Source organism: Trichechus manatus, unplaced genomic scaffold, assembly GCF_000243295.1.
Source record: "Trichechus manatus latirostris isolate Lorelei unplaced genomic scaffold, TriManLat1.0 scaffold00109, whole genome shotgun sequence".
NCBI classification, from domain to species: Eukaryota; Metazoa; Chordata; class Mammalia; order Sirenia; family Trichechidae; genus Trichechus; species Trichechus manatus.
In genome coordinates, this window is record NW_004444045.1 from 3507297 (window position 1) to 3525754 (window position 18458).

General features: G+C 39.5%; 1 protein-coding gene across 5 annotated transcripts in view; it reads left to right on the forward strand.

Moving 5' to 3' along the window:
• The window catches only part of NRG1 (neuregulin 1), a 1165780-nt gene that overhangs the window by 1038099 nt on the left and 109223 nt on the right, over nt 1-18458 (forward strand). For 2 of the 5 annotated variants that reach the window (XM_023737839.1, XM_004383387.2), the window contains exon 1: nt 2992-4145. The exons of the other annotated variants lie outside the window; for them this stretch is intronic. In XM_023737839.1, coding sequence (XP_023593607.1) covers nt 3479-4145 — 667 coding nt within the window. In that variant the 5' untranslated portion in view covers nt 2992-3478. Of the gene's footprint in view, nt 1-2991; nt 4146-18458 lie in introns of those variants that run through there. 5 annotated transcript variants of the gene reach the window in all.

Here is an 18458-nt window from a genome sequence, read left to right on the forward strand (position 1 = left end):
TTTGTGGCAACTCACAGAATTCTGCTCTCATGTTTACTCTTAGCCTTTGGATAATACATTGTTTTCATTTGTAACTGTTGGGACTTTTCAGTATGATAACTAGAGTAAACCAAAAAACCAAAACCCACTGCCATCAAGTCGATTCTGACTCATAGTGACCCTATAAGACGGAGAACTGCCCCATAGGGTTTCCGAGGCTGTAAATCTTTATGGAAGCAGACTGCCAGGTCTTTCTCCTATGGAGAGGCTGGGAGGTTCTAACTGATGACCTTTCGGTTAGCAACCTAGTGCTCTAACCACTGTGCCACCAGGGCTCCTTGACAACTAGAGTAGTATCTAGTAATTTCTTTGTCTCATATGTTTGCAGTTGATAATTAAGGTGAGGGCATTAGTTGCCATTGGTGCAAATTAAAGATGGGTTTTCTCAGCTATGGATTATTGTTCTTCTAATGTCTGCCTGACTGGAGTTACCTGAACCTCATATTGGTCTTTGAGATTCAGATGACCTTGTCCATGGATGACATGCCAATGTCTTATTCCTGAGTGTAATATTGCTTTGGGGTAGGATTGAGGAGTTAATTGTCACATATTTAAACTGGGTAACCTCTGAAGGAATTATAAATTACCCTCTTTAGCATAAAAATCTGTCAGCTTATATTGTTTTTGTACATTTACATGAATGTAGATTATTAAAATCTTAATATCTCTTAGTTGGAGTACTATAAATGCTTCAGTCTAGATTTTCTATAATGTGATATTTCATGTCCATTGCCAGAATCTGTAAGAAAACAGTCACTGCTTCAAAATCATACAGTTAAAGCAAGAAAGTGGGATAAGGATTATTTTAAAATACAGGTCTTAAAAAAAACAAAAACCCATTGCCATCGAGTTGATTCTGACTCATAGTAACTCTGTAGGTGTAGGACAGAGTAGAACTGCCCCATAGGGTTTCCAGGCAGATTGCGACATTTTTCTTTTGCGGGGCACCTGGTGGGTTTGAACTGCTGACCTTTCAGTTAGCAGCCAAGTGCTTAACCACTGCGCTTCCCGGGGCTCCTTAAATGCCAGTTACTGGTGTATAAATGTAGGTTGTGTAGCGGCGAACTAAAGGATAATTCATTTTGCCAGTAAACTTGTCATAGTTATGGTTACAAATATGCAAATTAGTTCAGGCTTTGTTGTTAGTACTGCAAACGCATTTTAAAATATTAATACCTTTTAAAGATTTATAATTATGGACTAATTTCATTTTGAAAGAATAATATTTGGATCTCACGCCTATTTAAAAGCTTAAAAATATTGCAACACAGTGGCGATTTTGTATTGTGTAAAATATAATGTACTTAAAGCAGCTTTTCTCAGGACTTGGGCTCTAGATTTTGCCGCTTCTGGGGACTCCTACAACGGTTATGTAGTATAGATTTAGAGAGAGTTTTTAAGGGCTCCTGTTGACATAGGTGAACAAAATGGTTCCTTGGAAACCCTGCAGGTGTCCAGTCACAGTGAAGTGTGGATTAAAGCTTCAGATGCATTTAGTGTGCATTGACGGGCAGTGGGAGGTTCAGGGGAGCCCGTGATCGCTCCCTGAAGGGCTGTGCACTTCTGGGATTTTAGCTACTGATGATTTAAAAGGGGGAAAAAAATCAGCTTTAAAACTCTCTGTAAGGTGAAGCTACTGAAACCTAACCCGAAAGTCACACTCTTATAGAAAGCTCTTTTTAATACTTGCAGTGCGGTTATAACTGAGGGCGTGTGGTATATGTTACAGTGCCCAGGGAATGTGAACCTCTGCAGCGTGGAGTCACAATGAAAGGCAGATTTAAAAATGAAGTGGTAGCCTTTGCTCCCTTCGTGGCTCTGTTAACCTTACCAGTTCCTCGTTAGCCTGACATTCATCTGTGCCTGCTTCGGCACGGGACGGGGAAGGAGAAATGTAAAGGTGACCAGAGTGGGAATATGTGGACCTCCCTCCCCTTCTCTTGCCCCCCCACCCCCGCCCAGCATACACTCAGCATTTCACACTGAGCGTTACAAAGTCTTAAACAATCGTTGCACAAATGGATGTTTCAGAATTGTGCACAAGCCACTTGTCTCTATCGTGGACTAAAGGCAGAGCTGTCCATGGTTAGAAAATGTTTTCTAACTGTTGGTTGAAAATCAGATAATAATAGTCTTCTTGGTGAACAAAACTTATTAGCGGGCTAGGGAAGGAATGCTATCTCTCGGCAGCAGGCAGGAAGAAATTGCTGTTGAAAAGCTTACCTCTCTAGGGAGGAATCAGATATCAGACTTTGCCAAGCCTCAGGTCCAACCCATAAGGTCCCACCTACATCCCCTCCCCATCCCAGCTTTGTTAGATTGCTAGCATCGATCGCCAGCTTTTTCTGACCCAACAGTGGGTAAAGGAAGGAGAGCCAGCAAGACTGAAAGCAAGCAAGGTGGGGGTGGAAGACTGGGGCCGCTTTTGTAGAGAAAGAAAGAGAAGGAAAAGGGGGGGGGCATGGGGACTAAGCTTAAATGGTGCCTGCCTGCTTCTCTTTGATTTGATGGCCTTTATTCCTCCTAATTGGATAAAACAGGAAGTCACTGGCGGTCCTGGGTTGCTGGGTGTACTGATTTTACTCAAACCAGCCGCAGCTCTAGAGTGTGGAGAGAGGGTGGGGGCTGAGAGAGGAGGGAGGAAGAAAGAAACAGAGAGAGAAACGTCTTTGGATGAGGAGAGAAGAAAAAGAGAAGGAGACTAGGAAGAAGGGACAAGCCACAGAGAAAGAAAGTGAATGAGCGCTCAAGAAGGACAAAGAGGAGTGGCTGGGGGGTGGGGGTGGAGGCAGGGCGGGGAAGGGAGTGACGGCCCCTCCTGGCCGCACTGGTCCCTTCAGCTCCCTCTGTGATGAGACTGTTTGCAGTGATGCTCGGAGGGCAGGCACCTGCTGCTCTGTAATGATTCAGCCTCTTTCAGCCGCTGCGTTAATACAACAGGATGCTGTTGCTACTGTCACTGCTGCCGCTGCTGCCACCACCGCTGCTGCCACCGCCACCGCTGGTCCTGCTTTTGCTTTTACTTCTTCTGCATGACAGTTGTTTTCTTCATCTCAGCAGACAGCAGCTTCAGATGCTTGAGGTGAGAAACCTGCCTTTCAGTTTGGGCTACTGGTTCACTTAATCGAACAACCATCAGCTCGTTTTCTATTTTGGTCGCTGTTCTCTTGACAAGCCGGGATGGTGTGAAGAAGCGTTTAAAGGAACTAGCAAAGTGGCCCAGAAACAGCAGCTGAAGAATCACAATATACTTTTGTTTTGTAGTTGTTAGAAGCTTTTTTTCCCCTTCCTTCTTCCTGAACTCCTCTCGCTTTTGATAATGGCCTTGGACTTGGACTGCTTATCGATTTCCCCTTATAAGATGCTGTCTCATTTGGTTGGGGGGGCCTCTGCATGGTAATGGACCCTGAGAGAGGCCAGGCCTTCTGGAGGTGAGCCGATGGAGATTTATTCCCCAGACATGTCTGAGGAAGCTGCTGAGAGGTCCTCCAGCCCCTCCACTCAGCTGAGTCCAGACCCATCTGTTGACGGGCTTCCGGCAGCAGAAGACATGCCAGAGACCCAGACTGAAGACGGGAGAACCCCCAGACTCGTGGGCCTGGCAGTTCCCTGCTGCGTGTGCCTGGAAGCGGAGCGTCTGAGAGGTTGCCTCAACTCAGAGAAAATCTGCATTGTCCCCATTCTGGCTTGCCTCGTCAGCCTCTGCCTCTGCATTGCTGGCCTCAAGTGGGTATTTGTGGACAAGATATTTGAGTATGACTCTCCTACTCACCTTGACCCTGGGGGGTTAGGCCAGGACCCTATTATTTCTCTGGATCCAACTGCTGCCTCAGCTGTGTGGGTATCATCTGAGGCATACACTTCACCTGTCCCTAGGGCTCAATCTGAAACTGAGGTTCAAGTTACAGTACGAGGTACCAGTGCTGCTGTATCTTCTGAACCTTCAGCTGCACCAACCCCGAAGAATCGTATTTTTGCTTTTTCTTTCCTGCCGTCCACTGCACCATCCTTCCCTCCACCTACTCGGAACCCGGAGGTGAGAACACCCAAGTCAGCAGTTCAGCCACAAACAACAGAAACTAATCTCCAAACTGCACCTAAACTTTGTAAGTAGAGAGAGAGAGATGAATGAAGGAAGGGGGTGGGATTGAGGTCCCCAAAAGTCTTCTCTAGAGCGTATAGCTCTTTCCCTTTCTTCTTGCATTTTAATTGCATGGTTTTGCTTAAGCAAATCACGTGACTGGGTGCTGGGGCGGCACTGGAGAGTGAACGAAGCTTGTAAACTCCTGGTGTGAATCCCCGCCGAGCAGCAGCTCCCTCTAGCCTGATGGTTCAGCCTGGGGTCAGGGACCTAGTCCTTCGGCATCTGCAAGTCACGCTTGAACTTCAGTGAAATTCAACTTATTTCTCCCACTTTTTAAAATTAGATCAGACAATTCTTAATTGTTCTTTTCAATTTAATTGGCAGGTACCAGTGAGCATTAGTTTGTGTCTTTTTTTTCCTGTTGCAGACTTCTGTCACCTTCTTCTCACCTTTGTGTTACCTCCCAGCAACCCCACGCTGCCTCTTATCTTTCTGCGTCTTGTCTTCTGTTCCCTCACCTTTTCTCCCTACCTCCCTACGTTCGTATTTCAGTTGGTTCTTCCTGAATTGCATCAAGTCCTAAAACGTTTGCAGCGCCCTATCCAGCCTCTCACTAGCTTCAGACTATTGCTGCCCTGTCTAGATTGTAGTTTTGGTTACAGAGCACTTTTTTTTCTTCAGGATACAGTACAATTCTACATAAAAGGATTTTCCCAAATTAGTTTTGTCCTCTGTAATCAAATGTTTAAATAGCTTCCTTGGCAGCCATTAAAAAGTACAAGATCCAAGGTCCACGGTGGCTTAGACATATATCCTTTTAGCCCGTCAGGTTGCAGCAGCCGTGTTTAATGACCTGTGCGTGAAACGGCCCACGCTTTTAAAGCAACACAGAACGATGTACTGCTGTTTGCACCAGGTCGTTGCAATAGCTTCATAATGGAAAGTTGACAGGGATGAAGCCATGACTAGTCAGATTGTCCTAAATGTTCATGTGGAAGGGAGGGGTTTGCTCCTTTTTTTTAAATTTCTAGTTTATTTTTGTTTCTCTTCCATCATTGGTATTGATGTATTTATCCTTAGTAGGTGAATACTGCTCAGTATTCATTGCTGGCTATTTCCTTAGTAGGAAAGAGTAAGAGATCAGACAATTTGGTTCCAATTAGTATGTAAAATCTCTTAGACGTCAAAGGGAGTTGAAGGTAAGGATTCTGTGTTGAGCTGCCTTTTATTTTCCTTCCATCCGATAATCAAGGATACCCTTCCCAGGCATTACGTTCAGTACGAAGTGGAGCCGTATAGTGTAGAAACACGGAAAAACTTGAGTTGTGCTTGTGTTTCAAATGCATTTCACACACAACTGCTTTCAGTGGCAAAGATTTAAAAAGAAAGAGGAGAGAGGCTTGTTTTTCAGGTGTAATTAGGGAAGAAACTCCTTTATGCACACACACTGCTTTGTATTTTTATCAAATCCCTGAAGCATCATTAAAGGTCTGACAGACATCACTGCATTTGCTGCCTGCCTCTTCCCACCTGGCAGAGTGACCCGGCAATAATACCCAGATGAAATGATAGGCTATAAAAAGCAAGCACAGATCCTGCAAAGAAAGCAGAATTTACCATGAAGTCAAGGTTACTTCTCTCTCTTTCTCACTTTAAGCATAAGCCTTCCCTAAATGTGCCTGAATGAGTTTTGTTCTCCCCAACAAGAAACGTAAACCTTTGAAGAACTCTCCAACCAAATTATCCTATAATTTTGTAATCTGAGGAAAACAAAGAGACATCTAGCACATTTGCCTGATGTAACACCAGGTCAAAAAGTATGTTGTGAAGTTTTGAGAAATAATTTTTTTAAGCAAATTCTTCTACTAAGTGTTCTGCTAGATTATATTTCCATATGGTTTTTTTTTCTCTCTTTTTCCAAGCCAGGGCATTGATTTTTGTGACATTTGCATTGAGTGGAAAAGATTTACTGCTGCCTAAAAGCTTCTCAGTGGCTGGTGCTGGCCAGATGCACAGCTGCAGCATTCCGAAGTGCATTGGAGAGGAGCCTGCAGAAGCAGCCTGAGAGGGAGCGTTCGACTTAAAAGTTAGGGTCAGACAGTTGGTTAACATTCTAAAGTCTATTCCGTTTTCTGTGTGGGGAACTCTTAATTTTTTAGACTTGTGTCTGAAAAGGACAATCACACAAACAAACCCCTACTATCATACAAATTCTGAGTCTTTTCTTCGGAAAAGGATTCATTGGTCCAGGAAGCTCTGTTTTCAGAGACTCAAAAATGGTTATTTTGTTGTTGTTGTTTAAAAGGTTGTAACGATGAAATATAGGAAGACCAGCAACAACAACAAAAAAGCTTATAATTGGATTGTCATTCTGTAGTCTCTTTCACTGTTTTCTCTTCAGCAGAGAAAGTGTCGTTTAGTCACGGAAAGAGCTCTGGGGCTTCCTTCATCATGCAGTCTTTCCTAGGAACCGAGCCGGCATGGCTTGTATTATAAAATGACATTATCGTATCCGAAACATGTTCTCCCGTGGTCTCACGACTTGATTCTCTCTTTTCTATTTTTTATCTGTCTCAGCATATTCAGCATATTATGTACAGAGCTGTAACCTTCAAGGTCATAGTCTGTTGAGCGCTAATTGATTCTTCTTTATCCCGGAGCCCGAGAGAGTGGAAGAGAGACAATCTCAGTAATTGTGTCTGCTGTTAATTCTCCAACCCAGTCTACCTACTTTTTATCTTTTAAATACTAGAATTACTCCTTTCCTCACTGATTCTTTTAAAAGTACAACTTTTAAAATATAATACTTTAGGCAAAATATATTTTAAATTGCCCAGAGGTATAGTACCTATGTCTATTTTTCTAAAATAAGTGTTTCTTTTCATAAAGTAATATAATTTCATATTTGTATCATATTACTGTATGCAGACAGGTGAATCTTAAGAAATCTAATACAAGGCTGGAATAAAAATACATATATTTTTTCATTCTGAAGTTTTTCTATACATAATTAGTGGTTTTCCAAACCACAGTCATTGTATTGCCATGATAATAGTTAAGTTTCTATTTTTTGAGTCACACAATACTTGAACCATTAATTTGTTTTCTTTGCTGATGTTTTAGATATGTCTTACCCTCTGTCTATATGGAAAGGATTGACTTTTGGAAGATTGAGAATTTATTATCATAAAAATAGCTGCTTAATTGAACTGTAGTCAAGAAACCGCGGTGCCATTTTGAAAACATATATATGTATATATTTCTGGATGGGAGAGGCTGCTTGACAACAGACTCTTGGTTAAAAGAGTATATTGGCATTTTCATCTTAGGGTTACATTTGTTTTCCTTTGTTTTAAATCTTTTAATTGGGTTGCATGGCAAACCATTGTTACCACAGTGACGGTATAAATCACTACCATTTGCAAAATCTCAACATGATGAATTGAATATACCAAAGGATTTCTTCCCTTTAGTTATCAATGACATTCATTTTAAGCCTCTATGAATCCTTCCAGCTCCTTACACCTATACTTGTAGGTTTTCCAGAACAGTGATTTCAAATAACTTCTCTCCACTTTAGCCCTACTTATTTAAATCCTAAAATGTTAAAAACTGGGAGATCCTCATAATTTTACTGATGAGAAAACTGGGATCCTGAAAGATTAAGTGAAATACCTAAAATGTTGGAAAACAGGTTAGTGTCTCCCAGACACACAGACGCACACATTCTCCCTCACACACACACGTCCACAAATTCTTTTTTCATATTATCCCTATTCTAGAGAGTGAGAGCTTGAGACTAACTCTGGTAGTTTAAGTGACATCTGTCTGACCATTCAGGAAGTACTTCAAATGGGACCTCTGGTCAAGCATGCATAGTTCATACCACTAAAATTAAATTTTCTTCTCTCTTTCCTGTTTTACTTTTATTAAATTTTGAGTAGTGGTGGTCTTTTCTCTTTTTATTTGATCATCCATACAGTGTTCAGCTTGCTTTTGAAAACAGCTTGGGTTTTCTAGGATGTGCTCTTCCCTACTATTATAGCGGATGGCTCTCTGGCGCTCCTCTCTCCCGCACATCCCACTCTGGTGCTTTCTCCTATTTCTTTGTGATACCCAGTTTAGTCTTCTGCCTTGTTCTTCTCTTCCACCTTCCCAGTTATGTCTTGAATCTTTCTTATTTTTTCTAATTATGCCATTTTAGCTTTATATGTTAATATTTCCTTCCATTCAAATATATCAGAGAATATTCTCTTATCTTTCACATATAACTTTATTTTAATACTGAAAAGAGCATTTACACGTCTTGCAAACAGGCATACAACATGCCAGTAATAAGAATATTAGCACATTTAATTTGAACTTTCATCCCTCTTTTTTTTTAAATTGTACTTCAGATGAAGATTTACAGAACAAACTAACTAAACAGTTAGTACACATATTGTTCTGTGACATTGGTTAACAACCTCATGACATGTCAATACTCTCCCTTCTCGACCTTAGGTTCCCTATTACCAGCTTTCCCGTACCCTCCTGTCTTCTAGTCCTTGCCCCTGGGCTGGTGTGCCCCTTTGGTCTCGTTTTGTCCTATGGGCCTGTCTAATCTTTGGCTAAAAGGTGAACCTCTGAAGTGCATTCCTCTTCTTTATCCCTGTTTTCCTTAGTGTGCTTCATGCCAGTGTCTCTGCTAACTCTTTTACATGTTTATACATGCCAGTGTTTCTGCATTCCCAGAAAGTCATTATGTCCCAAATCATGCATCTTTGTTTTTCCTCCTTCATTTTTCCTTTTAATAATACCTTATATTATCCTTTTAAAGCATGAAGGAAGAAATATTTTTTGGATTGACACATCAGAACAGACATAAAGAAGTTCTGATTTGTTCAAAGTTAAGCTGGAAGTCTCTGAAAACCAGCGATGTAACTCTTGTCTACTGAGTCTGTTGGTCTTTCTACCGAGCCATAAACTGTATCATATCTACATTTATACTCATGTTTCCATTTTGATAATTTTGTTATACATCGTTTCATTGTTCTTCTATTGTATTTCCTCTTTTTCTTCATTTATCGTTTATTCAACAGACGTATATTAAACACCTGCTGTGTACCAGGAAAGAGCCCTGGTGATGCAGTGAATGGTTCAGCATTTGGTTGCTAACTGAAAGGTTGGAGGTTCAAACCCACCAACTGCTCTGCAGGAGAAGGATGTAGTAGTCTGCTTGCATAAAGATTTACATCTTTGGAAACCCTGTGGGACAGTTCTGCTGTGTCCTACAGGGTCGCTATCAATCGGAATTGACTTTTCAACAACACGTTTGGCTTTTTGGAGTTTGTGTGTGAGGAACTGTTCTAGACTGAGAATATGGCAATGAAAAGGAGTAAAAGTCCTTGCCCTCAGGGAGTTTACGTTCTAATGGATTTTACAAATCTAGTTTGCAAAGTTCAATTTGAGGTGTTTCTTTACTTTCCTGTATGTTCGCTCTCTGAATTCAGCGTTTCTTCTCTTTTCCCTCATTTTACTCACATTTCGACTGCTCCTCCTCTTCCTCGCTTAGCGAGTTCCTCTGCTCTGTCTGCTGAATACTGAACACTTGCCCAGCAGTGTCACTTTTTCTTCAAGTGACACTTGTCCCACCTTTGCTACCAACAAGCAGGATAACCTTGTGATTCATATTTGACCCCGATGGCACTATTTAAGGAAACCACTGGGAAATTAATATATCTAGTCCTTTTGAAGCACTCTGTTAAGATGGAAAATATATACACAATTTTTCTAGCGTATAAATAATACATATTATTTTCAGATTTTAGGAAACTGGTAGCTATAAACATTTTTGTTTCTTTTTTTTGGTCATATTTTCTGTTTGTTGTTTGGTTTGCAGAACATCAAGGATTAAGATATTCCCAAGGATTTTTAGTTTCACTGTCTAGAGAAAGCCTAGAATCTGCCATTAAATTATTTAGTCCCAAATGGAAGAAAGGCTTGGCTTCATATAATATTCCCATGAAGAGCCATTGACTAGAAGTGAATAAAGTTAATCCTGATCATCTCAAACCTTGTTGGAATCTTTGCTGCAGTGAATTCAATCCACTGTTGTGTATCTCTGTGCGTCTTTGTGTGTGTAAGCATGCAAAGGTTATTTCTGAACAGTGTAATCAATGTCCTGTAATCATAACACTCTTTACTTCGAATGTTCTCACAGGTTATCTGAGTCACTTCCCAAGTGAGGAGATGCAGGTCTGCAAAAGTGAAGTGACCTGGCCAAGGTCACTACAGCTAGTTAGTGGCAGTGTGGAGACTAGAACTGAATTGATCCTTTCCTTCATGGCACCCTGCTGTTCTTCAAACTGTTTTTATCATGTATATTCAAATCATTGTAATTTGAAGAATTTTGAATTTTGTATTTATTCTTTAAATCCTGGTTAGTAAAACTTCTATCCCTCCATAGTAGATGTTTTCTTTAAAGAAGAGAGTGTTACCTTTATGATTTTGATCATATGGACACCCCACTGGATTCCACATGTTCATCTCTTATCAACATAGTATATAGGAAAATATTTTAACAGTCAGAGTTATCCCAGTTGAAATGTGATACTTCTTTGGAAAGCAGCTAATTCCTTATTACTGGAATTTTTCAAGCAGCAGCACTGTTGAGGAAGATACATGTTGCTAACAGATTATTAAATATATTTACCTCTGCAGTCTCTTTCAGCTCTGATTCTCTCAGTCTTTTGTCTTAGGGCACTGGCTTCCCAGTTGGATAGACTTGAATTAATCCTTGTTGCCTCTCTTTGTGGCTTTGAGCAAGTTAGATGATCCCTCTGAATCTGATTCCTCATTTTTACATAAAAATAGTGGTACCCATTTCTCAGGGCTATTGGGAGACACTGGAAACCACCAAGTCTTAGGCCTGAAAACAGAATAGACGTAAAATTAGCATCAATTTTCTTCCTTATTCTACTTCCACCACCCTTCCTCACTTTGTTCTTTTTCTCCTTTGAACTCAATAGAGTGGTTTCGAAAAAAAGATTGCAGAATAAGTTTAGGAGTTTGGGGAAGCTTATGAAAAAACTTAGAAGTAAGATACGAGTTGAAGAAGCATCATTAAGTGGAAATTGTATGGAACTTGAGAGCAAATTTTAGCTGTACCACTTAACAAGCTATGTGACCTTGAGCAAACCAGTTCACCGCTTGAAATTTAGTTTTCAGATCCAAACAAATGGGGATGTTAATATCTAAAAATCTGAAAGGATTGTGATGTGAACTAAGTAAGTTTCTCTATATGAAAAAATACCTGATAGCAGAGCAGAGCATGAGCAGTATTAGTTTCTGTCTTTTCTCTCTCCAGCAGGGTTTACATATACATGCACTCACAAATGTTGACATTCCTAGGGATATACTGTAAGAGTTCTTTAAAAGAAGTTAATTAGTTATGTCTCAGAATGATATAGAACTTTATAATTTCTTGAGCCCCAAACCCAAAAACCCATTGCTGTCGAGTCGGTTCCAACTTATAGCAGCCCTATAGGACACAGTAGAACTACCCCATAGAGTTTCCAGGGAGCAGCTGGCAGATTCAAACTGCCAACCTTTTGGTTAGCAGCTGAGCTCTTTAACCAACCAGGGAGTGCTCTAAAAAGAGTGATTTCACCCCATGAAAATTGACTAGAATACAAAAGCTGTGTCCCTTTGGGTAATGTTCAAAAATCATGATATAAGGGTCTTTTTATAGGGAGAATAATGAGGAGTTACTTGTAAGAGAGGAAAAGAAAGGATGGTGAATGAATTTGTGTTTGTTAAGGAAGTCCCTTTTATGGGAATATTGGGATAATGACAAGGAATCCATGCAGTTGAGATGTAGTGCGAGGGAAGAGCTTGGCTGGAAAGAGCATGAACCTGGATCTGAATAAAGATTAAGTTTACCTAATTCTTTTCATTATTCTAAACGGAAGTTCTCAGACCCCAAAAGATAGGACTTACAATCTGTTAGCTATATTCAGCATTTCCCAAAACTCACGGAAATAACAGTTTTTGAATTGATGGCACGTAACAACAGCGACAACAATAAATTTATATGAGCCAAATAAAATCTAATTTTTTTAGTTGTGTTAAAAACATTATATGTACATATATACACACATACATATACATATATATAAAATATTCCATATATATAATATCACAGATAAAAGGGGAGGTGATTTATAATTACTTAGTAAGTAAAATTGGATAAAATCATTTAAAATGGGAAGGAAAAAATTGTTTATCAGTAGGTTTGAACAGGGGTTGGGGCAGATAAAACAAAACTCTAGCTCCATACCTATTACTAGAGGTGTGTAAAAAATGAAAGAGAGAAAAATAAATGTAGAAGTAGAGAAAAATTGAATCCTCAATGCATACTGGAGATTCTATTGCCGGGAAGCTAAAATGAAATCTTATTAGCTGGAATATTGTTCACAATCCTACAAAAAGGAAAAAGAAAACAAAAATAAAAACAGTACTATTCTAGATACATGCATTAAAGGGCTTTAGCATTTTTTGTTGTGTACCTTATGATTTTTGTTACAAAGAGATGTAGCTGTTAAGAGCTTGTCATTTATGAAAAAGTCATTAGTGTATTATATGTGTAATTGTACTTATTCTTTACTGTGAAACTAGAATATTTGAAATTTTTATGCTTCGTTCATCTTGATTCTTACTAATTCAATTAACATAGATTTACTGCAGAAATTGAACTCTGAATCAATATTGGAGCAATGAGGCAGCCACTTCTAAAGGAAAAATGTTTGATAACAATCTAGGGCAGATTTTATCTGAGTATAGGTTTTTATGATTGTGCAGTAGAAATAAGCTGATAGACCCAATAAAATTTGATGAACTATGATGAAAAGCTTCCTAAGGTAACTTATTTTTTAGTTTTCACCAAGAACATGGGGTGAGAAGAGAAGGCTTGATTTACTGTAATTTTCAGTGATAATGTACTTGACTGTTTGAAATGCCTTTCTTGAGGTGGTATTCTCCAGCCAAAGTGGAACTTCTATGGACTCTATTTTAAGAAAAAGGCAGTATAGAATTTAAATGTATGTAATTCTCTAATTAAAAAAAAAAAAAAACTCCCTCATAACTCATTTTACTTCAAACACTCAATTTAAAATTAAACCAAATGCACATAGTGCTATTTACTCAGAAGGAAGATGAGCACATCACTGAAGACAATGATAGTTTCTAGAAAGAGAACTGTTAATAGACCAATAAATGGCACTAAATCTCTCACCTTACCTTAACTATGTTACCTATGTTGGTGTGTGATGCTGATGTATTTTACTTCTCCAGCTTTCCTCTCTTCTCCCTCCCTTTATTTTCTTTCTTAGTTGCTATCCTGACAGTTATTTTTCTCATTCTCCTGCTATTACATACTCCATCATTACCTCTTCTCCAATTATTTCACTGCATGTTCCTCTTCATTTCTCCCACATCCAGTTTGACATATCATTTCTGAAGCCAGCATCAGAGGTTTAGGAGCCCATGGCCCAGACCTGTGGTTTCTCAATAGATGGGTTGGGGGAGGGAGTGAGTGAAACTTTAACCGCAGACTTGACCATGATTAGCCTGATGACTTTCAGCGTTGCCCCTTCCTTTGCTAGGTAACAGGAAATATTTGTTTTATGAAATAGGTTGGTGTCACAGCAATAAAGTGTCCATAAATAAATGAAATGATCTAAGGACAGTGGAATTGAACTTTTGTTAGCATTTGTTTGTAATCCCTTGGTAGAGCTTCCTGGGTCATAATTGCTTGCTCTTTTGGGAGCAAAAGGAATCAGTAACCATTGATTGTTACATGATGCTAAGTATTGCCTACAGAGCAAATCTTAAGAATGATTCGTGGTTGAGTTCAGTGTTAAAACTCTGGTCTCGCCTCACTATAATCCTGAAAGAGAGCTGGATTTTACCGTTTCCCTCATCCAACAACTCTTATGATTATATTCTTCAAAGCAAAGGGAAAGAACATTGCCATGTAACCTGTGAAGACTTTGGTTTACATAGAAAACTGAAACAGTGTATAAAGTAGTTACTTTGGTATTGTTATTTTTCCACTTCATTGCCAATAGGGAAACATCTAAATAGCTGAGGGTTTGTCATCGTGAAACTTTACTCTTATCAGTTTTGGATTGAAATATTTTCATAATCTATGATACGTATCACTACTACCATTTTATATGGGATTTATCGAATACTGGATCTTCATAATGTTGAATAATGTGATGCTTTTAGGACATAGTAGATTGTGTCATAAGTCTGTTGAATACCATGATCTTATTAGGACATATTGAGTTAGATTAGATATTCTTGCCCTTGTACTAAATATCCCCAGACTGGTGTATATTTTGAATGTGTGTTGGGTTATTGTATAATCACAATCAGAATTTCAGAGCTTCAAGACATTGCAGAGATATTTTAAGCCACATCTTTTACAAAGAAAAACAGACTCAAAAATGTTAAACTTCTTGCTAGGTGTCACATAGAACCAGAAAATGTTCATGGTATTTTCATGCATTCCATGCTTTTAGCTTACTGCGTCATTTTGCAATCAGTGTATATTAATGGGAGTCCCTGGGTACCACAAATGGTTAAGCACTCGCCTGTTAACGGAAAGGTTGGCACTTCCAATCCACCCAGAAGTACCTCAGAAGAAAGGCCTGGTCATCTGCTTTCAAAAGATCACAGCCTTGAAAACTCGGTGGAGTGCAGTTCTATCCTGAAACACGTGGGGTCTCCAGGAGTCAGAATTGGCTGGGCAGCAAGTGATTTGGTTTATATATTAGTGAAATACTTTTTCACATTTTCTGATTTATAGTTCTAATTTTCTATGGGTTTGTAATAAAGTATTTAAGTGAGTTGGACATTTATACAAAGAATAAAATATCTCTGAGTGAGGACCTCACCTTGAGAATATGCCTGAGCTTTGGCAGTGTATCTTCCTGTTTTCTGAATCAGCAGAGATAGTGCTGAGAGGTGATTGACAAATTGACAGAAGTGGAAGAGTAACTACTTGGTGCTCATGGTCCTTAGATATAGAAGACCTGGGTTTAATTCCCAGATGTTTCATTTGTTCCCTTATTACTCCATTCATAATATGCAGAATAGGGGTAATAAATCATTAGACATTAATCTTTGCACTTGTGGAGAATTATTTTTTCAGCCCATACACACTACAGAATTAGTCAGTGTGCTTTATTGGATGTAATGTGGAAATTGATAAATCTTGTGATTCATCAAGTAGAAATTACTTATATTTTATTTTCCTTTTCCTATATACTCCATAGCCAATATCTAGAAAACATTTATGTTGTCTCATAAATTCTCCTCTGGATACCAAACTACCTATCCAGCCTACCTCTAGCTGCCGTTCTACCCATGTGGACCCCATCTTCTATCCAGCGTAGACTCGACTCTAAATATGATTTTTATCTCCCTCCTGTATTCCTCTGCTCATTGTAGTGCCCATGTCAGAAATGATCTCTTCCCACAATTTCTAACATCTCAAATTCTGCTCAGTCTTCAAGGCTCAAATGCATGTAAATACTTCTCTTACCCTCTAAACGAGATGTGGGAGATATGGACCCTTCTTTCTCCAGCTGCCTGTAGCATGTTGTTTATGCCTCTGTCATAGTTCCTTAGCGTATTTGGACTTGTTCTCACTTGGATACTTGTTCATCACGGAGACTAGCTTGAAAATTTCCCGAGGCCTAGAGTTACAGATGATTCATATGTGTATCCTCGAGAAATACTTTAGATGAGGTAGGCATTCCATTTGTATATTTTTGGATTAAAAATGGAGATACACTGAGAGCGACTTGCTATGGCAGCGTAGGAAGGAAGACAATGATCTGAAACCGTATCTTAGCTTGCTGGTATTTTAATTTGGAGAAATCTAATACAGAGTGCAGTCATTACGAAATGTATTGATATGTAATTCCAGGCACTTTAATATATGATTTGTAAAATGTGTATATGTAGCATCATGCTATGTACTTACCTTTGAAAAATTCACATCATGAGGTATAAGACACTTTAGGCTAGAAAGAATTTTGTATCATGATAGTGTAGTGATGAAGAGCACACACTTCGGAGCCAGATTGTCCTGGTTCAGATCTCAGCTCTGTCTCCAGCTGTGTGACTCTAGGTAAGTTATATAAACTACCTGTGCCCTAATTTCCACATCTGCAAAATGGAGGTAATACAGGACCTCCCTCATAGTGGTGGTGTTAGGATCCAAGTGAGTTCATGTATGTAAAGCATTTGGAATAGACCCTGCAGAAGTACTGTGTAAGCATTAGCTATCAGTAGTATACAGTTTTTAAAATTGTTTCCTTGAATTATAAATTTGATACTTTGCTATTGTTTATAATGGACTTTAAGAAATGGACAAAAGTTCCAAGGGAAATATTGGCAAATGAAATAGATAATGCGGCCATTTTGATTTGGTTTATTAATGTGGTTTTTCCTATGTGTAATTTGTATTACCATCGTATCTGCATTGTTTTCAAATATTATAAGGAGAGCAGAGAAGGATGATCATCAATCCACATGTCAGCCAGAAGTAGAGCTATGAGGATTAGATGGCTTGAGAGAGAAAGATTTCTGTCCTGCAAAATGCCATCTGTTGACATCGCTGTGGACAGTCATATACGTGTGTATCCAAATTTATTACTATGACTTCTTACTCTGTCATAATGGTGTGCAAGTTAGAAGAAGACAAATAGCTTCCCAGTTACAGAAAGACAATCGTAGAAGTTTTGAATTCCATAATGCTGTCACTTCGCAAGGTAGAAATGTACTCATTATCCAGACATACTCAATAAATTAATGTGAAGATTGGCTCTGCCAATCAGGAGAGAACAGTGACTTGGACAATGCACTGGCCCTGGATGTGTGATGCCACTGAGCAGCTTCTAGTAACCTGGTATGGCCCAACATCCTTCCTCAAGCATGGTAATGTGTTAATTAAAAGATTAACAAGCTTGACTTGTATTTGGGAGCTGATATTATGGTAACGTTATCTGAAAGAGGGGTGTCAGATGTACGGATAGGGGTCCAATTTCAGTGCGTGCCGTAGGTGCCATTAGATACACCACTGGCCGTACTGGGCTAATAGAAATTGTTCAGTGGCACCATGTGCAATACTTGCCATGCTTGCCATACCCTAGTTACGCCTCTGGACATGGAAGCATCTGAATATTATTAAACTGAATCACAGCACCATTGACATTTTAAAGATGGAAGAGACCTCAGATAAGCTGGCCAAAATATTTTACTTTGCTCACGAGGAAACCAAGATCCAGAAATGTGAAAAGGTTGAGCCACTATCATATAGTTAGTTGGAAACAGACAGGACTGAAAAATGGGATGTCACCCATTTATTGCTCTTTTCAGAATTTCTTGCTACTTCTAATAAACTAGATATTATTTTGTAGCTGGAAGGACTTCATTCTATATTATTTATTGCATGCCTACTCATTAGGCATTGTTCTAGAAACTTACCTCTAAAAGGAGAAAACAGACAAATGAATAATAAGTAAATCATGTACTGTTTTAGGAAGTGGTAAATTCCGTAGAGGAAATAGGGAGTGTGGGGTGGTCCAAGTGCTGGTGGAGGAGCAGGGTGATTTAAATAGAAGGGTCAGGGCAGGCTGCCTTGAGAAGGGAACAGCTAATGAAAGAGTGGAAAGGGGTAGGAGAGTCAGTCATGTGGATATATGAAGGAAGAATGTTCCAGGCAGAGGAAAAAGCCAGTGCAAAAGCCATAATGTGTTGGCCTGCATTCCTGGGCAAGTAGGAAGAACGAGAAGGTCAGTGTGGCTAGAGTGTGTTGAGTGAGGGAGAGGGTATTAACAGATGAGTTCAGAGAGGTGATGAGGGCCTGATCAGGTAAGACCTGGCAGGCCACTGTAATGGCAGGCCACTTGCTGAGTGAGGTGAGGAGCCATTGGGGAGTTCTGAATAGCACTGTGACTCCATATGCTGTGGGTTTTAAAGCGATCACTGACAGCTGTGTTGAGAATAGTTTTGGAGAAGGGTAATGGTGGGAACAGGAGGACTACTGAGGAGGCTGTTACTGTAATCTTGGCCTGGTTGCTTGTACTAAGGTGGTAGGAAAGAAGTTTAAAGAGATAATTGGATTCTGAATATATTTTGAAGACAGAGTTGGAATGATTTTTATGATGGATTGGATAACAGATGTGAGAGAGAGGCGTTAAGAATGATTTCAGACTAGGCAGTTGCAAGGATGAGGTTATCAACTGAGATGGTGAAGTCTGGTGGGGGAAGATCTGAA